The sequence below is a fragment of the Tinamus guttatus genome, unplaced genomic scaffold, assembly GCF_059628265.1.
Source record: "Tinamus guttatus ecotype Peru unplaced genomic scaffold, ASM5962826v1 Tinamus_guttatus_pri_ptg000591l, whole genome shotgun sequence".
Taxonomy (NCBI): domain Eukaryota; kingdom Metazoa; phylum Chordata; class Aves; order Tinamiformes; family Tinamidae; genus Tinamus; species Tinamus guttatus.
In genome coordinates this window covers 1,038,703-1,053,125 of record NW_028289125.1, presented here as the reverse complement: position 1 = coordinate 1,053,125, position 14,423 = coordinate 1,038,703, and the positions used below count along the sequence as shown (strand labels likewise).

The 14,423-nt window shown below is 36.6% G+C and overlaps 1 protein-coding gene across 1 annotated transcript in view; it reads left to right on the top strand.

Moving 5' to 3' along the window:
- Window positions 1–914: 914 nt before the first annotated feature.
- Window positions 915–14,423, top strand: part of CEP120 (centrosomal protein 120) — a 31,447-nt gene continuing 17,938 nt past the window's right edge. Inside the window, exons 1-12 of the mRNA XM_088534714.1 lie at window positions 915–966; window positions 2,187–2,343; window positions 3,338–3,452; window positions 4,533–4,674; window positions 5,875–6,023; window positions 6,813–7,010; window positions 8,314–8,541; window positions 8,789–8,996; window positions 10,092–10,205; window positions 11,472–11,649; window positions 13,038–13,187; window positions 13,786–13,968. Of these exons, the coding sequence (XP_088390840.1) occupies window positions 915–966; window positions 2,187–2,343; window positions 3,338–3,452; window positions 4,533–4,674; window positions 5,875–6,023; window positions 6,813–7,010; window positions 8,314–8,541; window positions 8,789–8,996; window positions 10,092–10,205; window positions 11,472–11,649; window positions 13,038–13,187; window positions 13,786–13,968 (1,874 nt within the window). The remainder of the gene's footprint in view (window positions 967–2,186; window positions 2,344–3,337; window positions 3,453–4,532; window positions 4,675–5,874; window positions 6,024–6,812; window positions 7,011–8,313; window positions 8,542–8,788; window positions 8,997–10,091; window positions 10,206–11,471; window positions 11,650–13,037; window positions 13,188–13,785; window positions 13,969–14,423) is intronic.

Genomic DNA, 14,423 nt, shown 5'->3' with positions numbered 1-14,423 from the left:
CTACTCAGGCCGCAAGGTCTTCCTGAAAACCTACGGGACAAGCACCCGTGACCTGGTTTGCCAGAGATTACAAGGGCAGAACCTTGGGAGCCCCAAATGCAGCAGTGGGAGCGAGAGCTGAGGGGCCGAGGGCGCTGATGTACGAGCGAGGGAGCCACATCAAGAACAGCAACCAGAACCGAACTCCAGTAAACCTAGCACAGAAATAAGAAAATGTTTTCAATGGTCTATCAAAATCAGCATAAGCTGCCATTGAAAGGAGGCTATCTCTTCATGCCAGCCAAAAGTGCCCATTACCCCACAAAATATGCTACAAAAACACAAAGTTTTTGTTTCAACACATGACTGTTTTCTGTCTTTCATGTAGCGAGGCCTAACCGCGGGGCCAGCTGCTGAACTACGCACACCCACACTAAGTGACTGGTAGACGCCACCCCCGAGCGACGGGCAAGAAACGCGCCCGACTGTTATTTCTAACGGAATCAACACCCCCACTCCTCAGCGGGCGCCACGGGATGTCGGCGGGGACGCAGGCCGCACGGCGGCCTCCCCGGGCGCCCCTTGTCCCCGTCACGCGCCGGGCACCCGCAGCGCCGCCCGCCTGCACAACAAAATGGCGCCGCCACTGCCGCCTGCGAGGCGCCCTCCCTGCCGCCGGGGGGCGCCGCAGCGGCGGCGCCGGGGCCGGAAGCGCGCTGGGGGAGCCGCCGTTGCTAGGCGGAAGTGCGGCGTGAGGCGGCGGTTGGTGTTTAAAGGTTTCGCGGCGGCAAAACGGCCGCGAGTGGCGCCGCGCCGCCCTCCGTCTCCCCTTCCTACTCCTCCTCCTTCTTCTCTTTCCTCTTCTTCGTCCTCCTCCTGCTGCACCCGCGACCAGGAGCAGCGCCGGGCGAGGCGCGGCGAGACGAGGCGCGGAGATGGTGCCCAGAGCCGCTGACCGGCTGCTGATCGTGGTGTCCATCCTGGAAGGTAGCGGGGCGAGGGCCGGGTGGCCGCGCCGGTGCCCGCTCCGCACCGGGAAGGTGCTGAAGGGCCGCGTAGGGATCGGCACAGCCGGAGCGGCACCCTCGGCCGTGCGGTCTCGATTATGTGCGTCAGCCGTGCCCAGCTCGTCCTCGGGAGCACTCTGACCAAAAACGTGGTTTGAAAGACTGACAGTTTCCTGCATCTTCCTTCCTCACTTTCCTGCAAAATTCCAACTGCTCTTAAATTACACTTTTCTAATATCTAAGTTCTCTCTGTTGCCATTTAAGTCCCTTGTCGCAAGCAGATATAGAGATCAGCTTGTTGCCTTTCCTCTGAATGAACCCTTCTGTAATCAGAGGTCATGTATCCCATGAGTTATCTTTTCTCTAGACTAGAGAAATCAACTTCTTTAGCTCTTCCGTGTGGGCTGGATTCGCACTGTCTCTCTGAAGTCTCTTTGCTTCTTTAGCCCTTTTCTGAAGTGCTGTGGACTGGACAGTGGACTCCAGCCAACGCTTTACAATGCTGAGTAGAGCATTACCATCTGTCCCCAATATACATATATATGCATATATTTTCTTTTTTTTTTTCTTGCAGTATATCAATGTTCTGTATTAGCAGCCTACCAAAATCCTTTTCAGTGTTGACTTGATTGCAGTGCTAATCATTTCTCATCTTCTGTGTGCACAGGTTATACTTGCAGACATATAGTGGGTTGTGCAAACATACTTGTGCTAGATCCTTTTCTTTGTGAAGGGCATCCTATTATTTTCTGACCCATTCTGTTAAGATTAAAGTGAGATCCTGTTCTCTAAAATGCATGTAGCTCCTTCCTGCATCATCATGTATGCAGATTTTAAACGCTTCATTTTGTCTGCATTTTAACTTCAGTTAGTGATAAAAATATGAAATCACATATGAACCCAGGACATACTTTTTCTAGTGCGGTCATAAATCCTTGCTAATAACAAGAAATTGGAAAAATGTGTTTCAGTGTTTCCATTGTGCAACTGTCGTAAAATCTTTTAAGTAATTTAAGTAAAATTTAAGTAATTTTAACTAAGTTCAGAAAAGATGGTATAGAAAATGTTATTTGACTGTTCTTTATATGACATAATGCTGACCTTTGGCCAGTTGTTTTTGATTTTCTGTTTTTTGTTTGTTTGATTGATTGATTGTTTTCCACCGATGGTGCCTGGTAATTATCCTGTGTATCTTTTCAGGGCGATATTTTCCAAGACGGGCAAAGCGTATGCTTATAGTTGAAGCCAAGTTTGATGGTGAACAGCTGGCTACCGATCCTGTAGAGCACACTGACCAGCCTGAATTTGCCACTGAGTTGGCTTGGGAACTTGATAGGAAAGCACTTCATCAGCACAGGTAGCACTAAAATCTAAGTGCAAAATAAAGTTAAATTGGTTTGGAGATAAGTTTTCTTATCTCTGTATAGCTATTGAAATATGATTTTTATGTTACTGCCATCTAAATTTACTTTATTTTTTTAGAAACTGTCTTTTCACTATACACTGGCATACCATATTGTTGCCACAACAAACAATAGTAAATGGCAAGATAAGTAATATTTAAACACCTATTTAAAAATAAATAAAAAAAGAGCTTGAAGTAAAATAATTACACTAAAATTCAAACACTGAATTCAGGTTTTCTTATATATAATGTGTCATGAAGCAGAATATGATTGGGTTAGCTTCATACCTCAAGAGCCGACTTAAGATATTTTTGAGTACATCTATTAGAAGAGCTGAGAAATTGAATTTGTTTTCCATAGCTGTCACTTGGTACTCACCAAAAATATGAATGTAATATTATAGTTCTGTCCCTGGTATGCTCCTTTGCATGGCAATATTGGGAAGCTACACTCAACAGTGACAAGTATATGGGTAGTCCTGCTGCACAGCTGTTGCTCAGATGCTTTTGCCAGGAGTCGTAAAGGTGCCATTAACTTTATGAGGAAAGAAAAATGTCAGAGATTACCTTATGCTAAAGATCTTGTCTCTGCTTCTCTATTTTTTTACTTAAGTCTTTCACATCAGTCATATGTTTAAGATGCCATCACAAGTGAAATACTAATTTTATATGAATTGCTGTACCTACTTAGATTAGAAAGAATTTATTTGTCACTACTTTTCCTTTTATAAAACTTACCGATTTGTTAATTCTAATTTACTTAATGCTTAATTTTTAGGAATTTGTTGTAAATTTAGATGCAGACTTATCAGAACTAGTTACATTACAAATGTCAATAAATTGTATATTGTCAATATGCTTGAAATTTGTAAATTAGTTTTGTGAGCTAAGTGTAGTAGCAGAGATTATGTTTACATTTTTAATTTCAATCAAGTTATTCTTACAGGCTGCAGCGTACACCTATCAAACTCCAGTGTTTTGCACTGGATCCTATAACTTCGTCTAGAGAGAACATTGGCTATATTATACTTGATTTAAGAGCTGCCCAGGAAAGGAAGCAGGTATGTTATTCACTCTAAAACTATTACAAATGAATGCTTTGACATGCTTTTACAAGTATAAGAGAACTTGACAGAAGGAATGGTGTAACTTTGGGGTCGTGTTTTGAAAAAAAATGACTTTTGTTTGATTACTCTATTTCAAACTCTCTTTTTAAAGACAAAGATTGTAGCTCTCCATGTAAGGATATGGGCAAATGAAAATGCTTCTATAGTCATCATTTAAATATGATGACTATAGCAAGCAACTTAAATTGCTTCTACAGAATGAAAAAGATACCCTGGAGATTTTCTTAAGTTCTTACATTTTCAGATTTTAAAAGCGAAGCATTTTTAGCTACACTGTTAACTGCCATGACTTAACTAACTGGAAAAATTGTCTAAAATTTGTCCAAATAACTGTTGAGCTCTTGAGTGTTCACACTCAAACTTTAGGGTGTGGGGTTTTTTTTTTAAGACAGTGAGAGAAAGAAGTCTTAATAACGGGCCTCTTTGGAAGATTTCTTGTGTTATCATAAGCTATACTTTGGACACAGTTCTGAAACACAAACTAAGTGATACTAGATGAATGTAACCTCAATGAACCACATGTTCTAGCCGCTTAACAGTGTGGAATCAATAAAATGTAGTTGTTTATGTAAGTCTATTTCATCCAAATACTATCCAACTTGTTCAAAACATAACTAGATTTTCTAGGACCCTGCTTTCTTACTTTAGCATCATAAGACATAGGGATTACTGACCCATGTAGTTTCATATGCAATCTTTCAGCTGAGAACCTTCTTTTTTTTTAAATTAAGAATTTATAGAGTGTTTTGCTTGCTGGCTTGTCTAATTTGCCAGTCAGTGGAAAAGAATAGGTTCAGTTATTGTTCTGGGAATCATTTTAGAAAATCTTTGTTAAAACACTATTAACTCATATTTTGAAGTATCTGTTGAGGTACTTTCCTGTAAATCATGTGGTGGGAAAGCAAGTAAATTGATTTATTTTGTAACTGTTACTATTATATTTTTTTTCCTGTTTTTTTTTTTCATGTATTTGATTTTTATTTGTCTTTGGTTTCTTTTTTTTTGATTATGTAGACACCAAAATGGTATCCTTTACTTAGTAACAAATACACTAAATTTAAATCTGAGATACAAGTAGGTGTTGTGTTGGAAACTGATACAAAAGCAGTTGTGGATGGTTTTAAAGCAAAGGAGGCACCTCCTAGAGAAGGGAAAGGTAAGTAACAGAATAAAAATATTACTGACTTTTAATTCAAAAGGATGTTGTACAAGACGAGTATAGTGCTTTTTGCAAACACCGTGTTGTTTTGAGCCAGAGTAGCACAAATAATTTACAGTCAGTTAATGTATCTTGTCATGATGGGTATAAACTCTGCTGTAAGGATGCTTTGCTTTGCAACTCTGTCCACCTGAAAGTCACACAAATTGCAAACTAGCGTACCTTTAAGACTGAGGGAATTGGGGATGTGTAATTACTACTGCCAGCATTTTAGTTACAGTTCAAGGCTATGGAGAGTTCTGTAACTAAAGAAAGATGAAAGGATCTTTATCGGGTGTGGTTCTAGTAGTGCAATTATTGAGTAGTGCAGCTGAACTATTCTAAAGTAGTGCAATAGTTCAGAAAAAGAAGCAGGCCTACCAATAAATTCATTTTGTAAACTAAACCATTCAATACTTAAATCATGTTACAGTGGTAATAAATTTTTCAGGGCAGGTCCCCTTCAGATTAAATGCTAGAAGTCATTACACTTCTGAATTCTGTCCTACACTTTTCTCCAGTTGAATTAGTGAGATGTGTCAAGTGGAAAATTTTGAGAACTAAACAGTCGAAATTGGTTTGTGTATTGTATATTCCATTGGAGACATATTTGTCCTCTGATGCAGTAATATAAATGAAGAAATCTAGATGGGCAAATGTAAACTTTTTGATACAGTGAACTCACCATGAGTGAGCTGGTCCACAAGATCTATCTAGTGACATATTTTTAGCTCATGCATGAGGTGAATTCAGCAAAGGGCTATAGGCACTTGAAATACCATGAGTTGTTGTAGGCTAACTTCATTAAAATAGCTGTGAGCATGTTTTAACTTTTCAGAGATATTAGAATCCAAACTAATGAAATTAAGTTCCAAGTTTTTAACAATCACTGTAATATAAAACTAAAATGTACACTAATATTCTGGACATAATTATCTTCAAAACACATTTGTTCTCATTGAATTGAAATTAATCTGGGAGGGTTGTAGCTATAATTAGGGGCTGAGGTTTTTATGCTGAAATGCTGTGGAAGCAAACATCCAACTTTGTACTTGCAGAAATAAGACTAAAATATATTTATATATGATTACAAAGAAGCAGTGATTGAGCACAACATGCTAAATTATTCTTTATTTTATTTAACTTCTCATTTCTTAGTATCTAGTCTTGTTTCTGGACTGGACCCTAAAAGTATTGTAGCAGTCCTGAATGAGGAAGAGGGCTATCATCAAATTGGACCAGCAGACTATTGTAAAGACTACTTTGTTTTATCTGTAACTATCGCATTTGCCACACAACTAGAACAGGTTTGTTTCCTTACTGCATTTAACTTTTAAGAAGTAATGTGCTACCCTTGTGTTCTGACATTTCTACCTTAGTTTTTTTGTTATCCTGTAAGTCTTCTGCACTGAATAGTCTTGTCTGCTCATTGAATTGATATAGATCAATTTGAATTTTAAAACATTATGTAGTGTCTACACTTCAAATTATAGGTGAATATTATTCTTTTAGGATACTTAACTTCATGTTTTTATAAACTGTGCATTCCTGTAAAAGTTGTATGTACAGATGTGTGGGATGGAGTTGGAAGCAGTGGGATGGGATGGATATGATGATAATGCCTATGTTAATAGGTCTGGTTTGGTAAAGGGAATGGAATTATGGGTTGCTCATAATTGGTAGGGAGTGGGTTGAGCTGGGGGATTATATAACTTGATGTCTAGGCTGCATTGTTTATTGAAACTATGAGTATTATGTAAAAGCACTACTGTTTATTTCTGAGTATTTCCTTAGTGCCAGACTTTACTGAGAATTTGATGCTGTTACAGCTTTTGGTGCTGATACTTCACAAACAAGCCACTAACTTTCAAATTGGATCACTTTCAATTATCTGTAAGATGCAAGATTTTTATTCAACTTGAGAAATAAATTAAAAGCATTTGCATTTTTTTAATGTACTACAAACTGGGATTGACATCAGCTGCTCTGAAGCTTGACATTTTAAGCTCTTTAATTTCCAAGATAATACTTATGGCTTAATGTAACCATATATTAATGAAAAAGACATTCTACTTTTACACTTTTTTTTTTTTTAGTTAGTTCCTAGTGCAATGAAGATTCCTGAACGACAACCTGAGTTTTTCTTCTACTACTCTTTGCTGGGAAATGATGTCACAAATGAACCTTTCACTGATTTAATTAATCCAAACTTTGAGCCAGAAAGAGCTTCAGTCCGAATACGTAGCACAACTGATGTCCTCCAGGTTTATTTTTGCGCACAGTCAAAATTGCAGGTAAGCTGTTTCTTTTCAGACATGATTATGTAAATGAAATAAATTTCCCCTCTCAGGTTGAAACTACACAATTTCAGGTTTCCAAAGCTAGACTATATATATGCTATTTTTAGCCCAAATATAAAGCAATTCTTCCTCTGAAAACCACAAATGCTTTGATGCAAACCCTATTAGCAAGTTTCTCAGAGAGAGCATGATCTCTTTAATATGGCAGCTGTAGCAAGCTAGTGCAATTATAGGTCGTGATAAAAAGCGTTGCTGAAGTGTGGTACTCTAATGGGCTGCCTTAGCAGCCTCAACAGCACTGGGACCTTCTCTGGAGGCAGGCTATGTACAATCCATGCAATCCACAGTCCTGCTTTGCACTGTCAGTGATAACCTTACCAGCACCTTGTGACCTTACAGCTGAGGTCACTGTAGTACCTTGCAAATTCAATGTTGTCAGCACTATTTGCAAATAAAAAAAGGTTCTGGAATTTTTTTTTAATTTGTCACTTCCAAATATTAATTTCTAAATTAAACTCTAGCCGTATATTTGGTATGGGATATTCCTTATGTTTAGCCTCGTCTTTAAACTTAGGGTAGTATTTTAAGAGTCTGTGGTGATCTGCTTCTGGCTCACATTTAACTGGCTGCAAAATAGGGCACAATTTTACTGAGAACTGTAATGGAATTTTTAGTAAGAGAGCTGTTAAGTAAGGCAAGTGTTAGTTATAGAATATGTCTTGGATGTGGATTGTTTTAAAAGTTTTTTGTTGTTGTTTATTTCTTTTTTCTTTTGTCCCTTTACTAGGTTATAGAGTTTAAACTTACATCAGTCATTTTAGCTTGTAAGTTTGTCTGTTAGTTTAGAAAAAGAACTGTTTCAGAATTTTATGTCTGAAAGCTTGTGAAAAAAGGAATAATTTCTTACCAGGAATTAAGAACAAAATTTATTTCTGGCTGTTAAAGTGAAATGTAAATATATATGTAAACTTTCTGAACTTCCAATAATGTGAGATATATATATGTTTCCTTCTTCTCTATCTTGTAAAGTATACCATGACATTTATACCATATGCAATCCATACTGTTCTTTAAAGGCACTTAAAATTTTGAATTTGTTATCCAGAAAAAAATTGACAAGTAACCTACAATGATCAGCTACTACGCTAGCACTGTGGAAATCCCCAGCTGCCAAGATTTCATAGCTCTTTTTATATTACTCCAATCCTGTTCTATGCAACCTCCAGCAGAGGGCCAACTTCAGACATCTGAAATGGAAATAAACACCTACTGCTTTCTAACACTATTCCATATACAGATCCATCTTTGCTGTGGGGACCAATCTCTTGGAAGCACTGAAATACCATTGTCTGGACTGCTGAAGAAAGGAAATGCAGAGATCAGTCAGCACCCTGTAGCAGTAGAAGGAGCATTCATCCTCGTGCCACCAAATAGAGCTAAACAAAACCTGCCACAGTTGCCTTTGGATATGGCTCCTACTGTTGGAGTGTCTATAGTTCTGCAGAAGGAAAGCCTATGTGCCCAGGTATAACTCACTAATTTATTTTTCGTTCAGATATTGTTGTACAGGTTTTTGTTTGTTTGATATTTCTAAATCATATGTGGCACTGAAATATAAACAGAAGTTACTGAAGGAATAAGTCATATGAATCATCTTTTCATCACTTCATTTTTATCTGTACCCAAAAGTAATACCAAACCATCAAATTGTTGTAGACAAAATTTTTCAATGCAAGCAATGATAAATAAGAATATTATATCATTTCATTCAGGCTTTTGTCCCCTTAAATGCTCCAACTGAGCCTGAACACCCACAGAAGAAAGTTCTTTCGCCTACTAGAAGAAAAACAGAAGGCTTGGAGCAGAGATACCAGAATGTCCCATCTCATGTTGAGCAGTCTTCTCCCACAGAAGATGAAGCAACAGAAAGTGAAATGGAAAGTCTTAAGTTTGACAAAGTTAGGAAACCAAATAAAAATGGTATGTGTTTTATACTTACATGTGCGTGTGTGCATATATATCTGTATATACACAAACATATGCATGTTTATATATATATACTTTTTCCCCCTATTTGTGATTTCCATCTTGAATCACTTACTACTTACATGTGGTCATGTGTTTTGTGCAAGTAAGAACTATTTACACGGAAGAATTAGCAGTAAGAAAGCAAGTGATATAATTTGAACATGGTAGTTGTTAAAAACAATTGTAAGAGCCAGGTTGGGGACAGAGTTCCATAGATAACAAGCGATTTGGATGGTCAGCAACATAAAATACAATATCAGCGGTGTTTGGAATTTTCTTGAGAATGGGAAGGTTCGGTACAAAGACATGAAGAAACTGATCTGTCTGAGCAAGAGATGAAGTGATCCAACGTTCAGATTTATTAAGTAGGAAAGTAGAGGAAATGCAGGTTTTTAAGAGTGAGGTTAAAATTTTTAAGTAGCTTTCTCTATTATGTACCATATTCAACTGTGAATGCAAAAACATTTGTACTGTACAAATTCCTGGACAAGGACAAGCAGGTTGGTTTTGTGTTGTTTTTAATATTGATCTCTATGTAGGACATGTGGAGTTGGTGACCCCCAGAGCTATTCTAAGGTTTTTTGCTTGTTTGATTTTAACTGAAGAGCCAGGATGGGGCATGAAGATGAGAGGGAAGAAGTGCTATGATCAAAGAGTAAAGGCCAGAAGAGAAAATGTATTTGTTAACTTCGTCTTCAGTAATGTTCAGCAAAGAAAGCTGAATGGTTATATTCTAATTATGCTTCTATTACTGGTCTTTTGAGATTGGTCCTATAGAGGCACAGTTCTGTAGAGGAAATCTTAGGACTTACTGCTAAGACAAATTGTGATTTGCCTGCTAACTCAGAAAGAAAAATTAATTATAACAAGCCTTATCTAAGCAGGGCTTAAGCCCTTTTTTTGAAACATCAAGAACATAGAAAGAAAAAATGTTATGGTCACAGAAGTGAATATTAATCTGTAGTTAAAAGTCTTCGGTTGCTTTATTTATTATTTCATATATGTATTTAAAATGAAAAACATTATCATTTCGTAACTATCTTTCAGGGCTGGTGGCAGAGTCATGCAAAGAAGTTGACAAACAGTACATTGAAGAGCTACCACTTTGCAAATCCCAAAGCAGAGCAAAGTCACCTTTATTGGCAGAGCTGCAGAATTCCAGTAAAGTGAAATTGTTTTTCGAAATTAGTAGATCAAGTGAATTTGAGTAGAGTAGTAGCTTAGATACATTTTTAACTATAGGCTAATTGCAGTTTTGTATTCCTATGTCTTAAATTTCTATCCAGCCACTGAATTACATAAAGCAATTCTTCTTTTTCTTTTCATATATATATATATATATATAATATATATATATATATTATTTTTACTTGAAACTGATGAAGGTTATTTAAATTCATTCCTATGTTATGCTGACTAGTTTTACTGGAGTATTACATATTATTCTGCTCTTTATATATTTTTCTCTTTTTTATGTATTATATCCATCATCAGAAAAAAATGAAGTGCCAATACTAGCAACAGTGTATTCTTTTAAATGGCACTAAAGCATTTACGATGATTATGAAGAGAGACCATTAGAACAGTGGGCAGTTATAAAAGACAACCAACCAGTTCTCTGACAGTTTCTTAGCCTTTCCCTTTGTTATACAATATTAAACATTCTTGGAGGATGACTTTCAGAGACCCTGTCTGTAAAACTTACAGTTTGACTTTAAAGGCAAAGTTGGAGTTCGAGGCACCAATGTAAGGGCTTGAACTAGCTGGATCTTTTCCCATACTTACTGTTGCAATTGGATAGGCTATCCAGTGAGGCTGATGCTCTCACTGAAGCGTCTGTTTTCTGCTTATAAAATGGTTACAGTGAAAAGTATTTTTTTAATGAGTAGATGTGCTATTTAGAGACCTGGCTATAGCTTTCAGTAGTTAACTTTCTGTTTGGGAACAGAAATTGCAACTTCCTTACCCGAGTCAATCCTTGGTGCTTCTTCCGTGTGTTCTTCCTAGACTCAAGTGGTCTAGGAACAGATTCATAAAATTTTGAAAGGGAAGACTAAAATGCTACAGCATTCCTTTGAAGAACTGAATAGTTAGATGTTTATTTTTTTTCTAGCAGTACATATTTATATAGCTTTAAAAATAAAAGTTATTGAGGAAAATAGTCCTACATAAAATGTGTGTGTGTGTGTACATACACTCATATTTATATGTGGGGGGTATGTGTGTGTGTGTGTGCATATATATACACCTATATATATCATCAATTTACAAGTGGAATGACAATTTTTTATATTTACTATTAACCTATATTAGAAGGAATAGAAATACTTTGGGAAACATCTTGCATTTAACATGTGAGGCACATCTGTAATATGTTGTAAAAAGATTACAAAAACACATGCACAAATACCTCTATTTCATTTTCAGACGAGAATGCTCCGGTACCTGTATCTCAGTCCAATCCCGTGGGTGCATCAAGTTCTTCAGAGCCTGTCTCAGCACAGAGAATTGTCATTCCGGCAGCCTCTCACCATTTTTGCTTTTCAATAGATTTACGAAGTATACGTGGTCTGGAAGTTGGGTTTCCAATAAATTGCATTTTAAGGTATGATTTATTTAGTTTGGTTTTATTCTGGGCAGTAACAGCATTTTTCAATACAAAAAAAAATCTAATTTGAACTATTAGTGGCAACACACTGCCTGATGCTTTTCATCTTTAGGTAGCTGCTTGTCAGTGGCCAAACATTTTGAAGCAGTCAGCTGGCTCATCACTCAGCTTCTCAGAATAGTAGCATTAAAGATAATGTATAACTTCACCTGCACTGGAGCTTTCATTAAGTCTCACTTGAGGACCAAGTCCAGGCAATACAGATGACTCTTCAGCCATTAGAGGAAAAGGAACATTACCTTGCTTTTTAGCTACTTTTCCAACTCATTGGAATGATTTCTGTAGCTTCCATTTCTCCACAGAGCTACTAGTTGTCTTATCATAAGCTATAGATAAACTTGTGGATTGTCTGAGATACTGAATCTAAAGGAAGCACACATAAATCTTAAAGGGAAGAACCAGTGTAGTTTCATTTTGAGAGTCAGTGTCATTGATTTTTTTTGTTGGTCTCTGCATACCACAGACAAAACTTATTATCTGGGAGAAGTCGTATCTGTTAATAGATTGACTTAAGAGTTTAGAAGAAAGAAGAAAAGCTTTTGGATATGTGATCTTTGTGTCTGAAGCAAAAGCAACAAGCTTCACCTGCTAATTTGGAACAATTGCTTAGAGATTAGTTTGATTACATTACTTCCTGTTAATGTGAAAGAAAAATATGGTAGTATTTCTGAAACATAAGCAGGTGTTAGCAGGGAGAAGGATCACAACAATCAATGCACCATTATTTATGTTACTAGTAACTTAGTTAAGAGCACCAATTTAATAATACAGGGTTTTTTGTTGGTTGGTTTTGTTCTGAGAGCAAGGCCAGTACAAGAAGCCCTTGGCTTCCCATTTGTAATTTTATCATTCAACGAGTTGTGCCAATAGAGTTGCTTATCAGGGCATATTGTAAATTGTATAAGAAAAGCTACCTGATTTATTATAAGAAAGTCACTTCTGACACTGGCTAAAGGTATACCTGGTTATCAATTACTTCTTGTTAAGCCAAGCAGGTAGCGTTAGTTACAAGTATACTTACAATCTGAGTATAATACTCCATAATTTTTATCTAGAGTGAGAAATGGAACTTTAACAAAGATTGGTTTCTACAGTCCTGAATGTCAGCATTGACATTTTCATCAAGGTAACCACAAAGTAGTCCCCCCCAAAATTTTTTTTGAATATTTGAGAGCAAAATTCCACTGTTAGATGTATTTATGCCACTTCCATTGACTTCAATGCAAATTGTGCCCCAATAAGACTTCTAAGTTGTTTTTCCTGTTCTAGGAGTATAAAATATATATATATATATGTTTGTTTGTTTGTTTTCTTTTTTTCATTAGGTACTCGTATCCCTTTTTTGGCAGTGCAGCACCTATTATGACAAACCCACCTGTAGAAATCAGAAAGAATATGGAAGTTTTTCTCCCCCAATCCTACTGTGCATTTGACTTTGCAACAACACCTCATCAGCTTCAAGACACATTCTTCAGGTGACAATTTACTTTTTTTTTGTCTTAATTACACTAAAAGTCTTTTATCTCAGGTTTTATTGCAAGTTCACTTCTTTCAGTTTAGCTCTTCAGTTTGAGAATTTACTTAAGTCGATAAATTAACAAGGCACTTCTATTTCTATATAAATAGTTTTGTTTATCTTTTTAGTATTTGACTATCCAGTGTCTTTGAAATACAGTAAGTACTAAGAAATTTAAATACACTGATGAAACTGTTGATAGGGGATTAAGACGTAGAATAAAGCAATCATCAGACTAGTGTTATTTTGAAAGAAAAGGCAAAATGAAGAAATTCTGTGAGAGGTACTGACTGTGTCATATTTATATGCGTTTATGAATGGACAAGATTAGAGGCATAAAGAACTGAAAGAGGGAATGCTGACCTAGGCAAAGTGATAAAACTCAATCAATCAGTCTCATTCCCCTCTGAATGAGAGGCAGTACCCATGTTATTTTTGACAGCTATGACCAGGGTGGATTGGGATGATGTGTTCAGCAGGAAGTTTGTGTCTCAGATGAAAATAATGTGTCTTCTTTCCTATTGATGGCTGCCTCTAAAATCATTTGTTTGTTTCAGGCTACCGCTGCTTGTTGAATTGTGGCATAAGGATAAAATAGCCAAAGACTTGCTTCTAGGGGTTGCAAGACTTCAGCTTTCAAATGTTTTGGCTCCAGAAAAAACTCGATTCTTGGGTGCTAATGGTGAACAATGCTGGCGCCAGACCTACAATGAAACAATCAGTGTCACAGCAGCGCAAGGGTAAAACTTTTTATAAAATTACCTACTTCATTTATCTTTGAAGATTTGTTTAATATCTTCCCGAAAAAAAAAGTTCTTGTTTATTTTTTTTCTCTTCAATTTGAAAAATGTTGTTTTTAACTTGAAAAAAAATAAGGCATTCTTCAAAAGCATGTGTTCCATTTCACACAATTGAGGAGGGCATTTGTCATATAGTTTTTTTATGTTTTGACAGTTATTTGCCAGACTCCTAACTTGCTTGATACAGTTTGAAAATAAGGAAGAATTGAATGTCAACAAAATTGCAGCTAGGATTCTGTTGGTGTCTTTGCTTTTTTTTTTTTAAAAAAAGTTGGTTTTCAAAAACCTTGAAAGTTACAGCATAGATATTTCTGTCAATACATAAATACTTATTTTGGACGTTTATATATAATATTCTATTGTTGAAGTTTTAGAGAATGAGAAAACAAAAATGA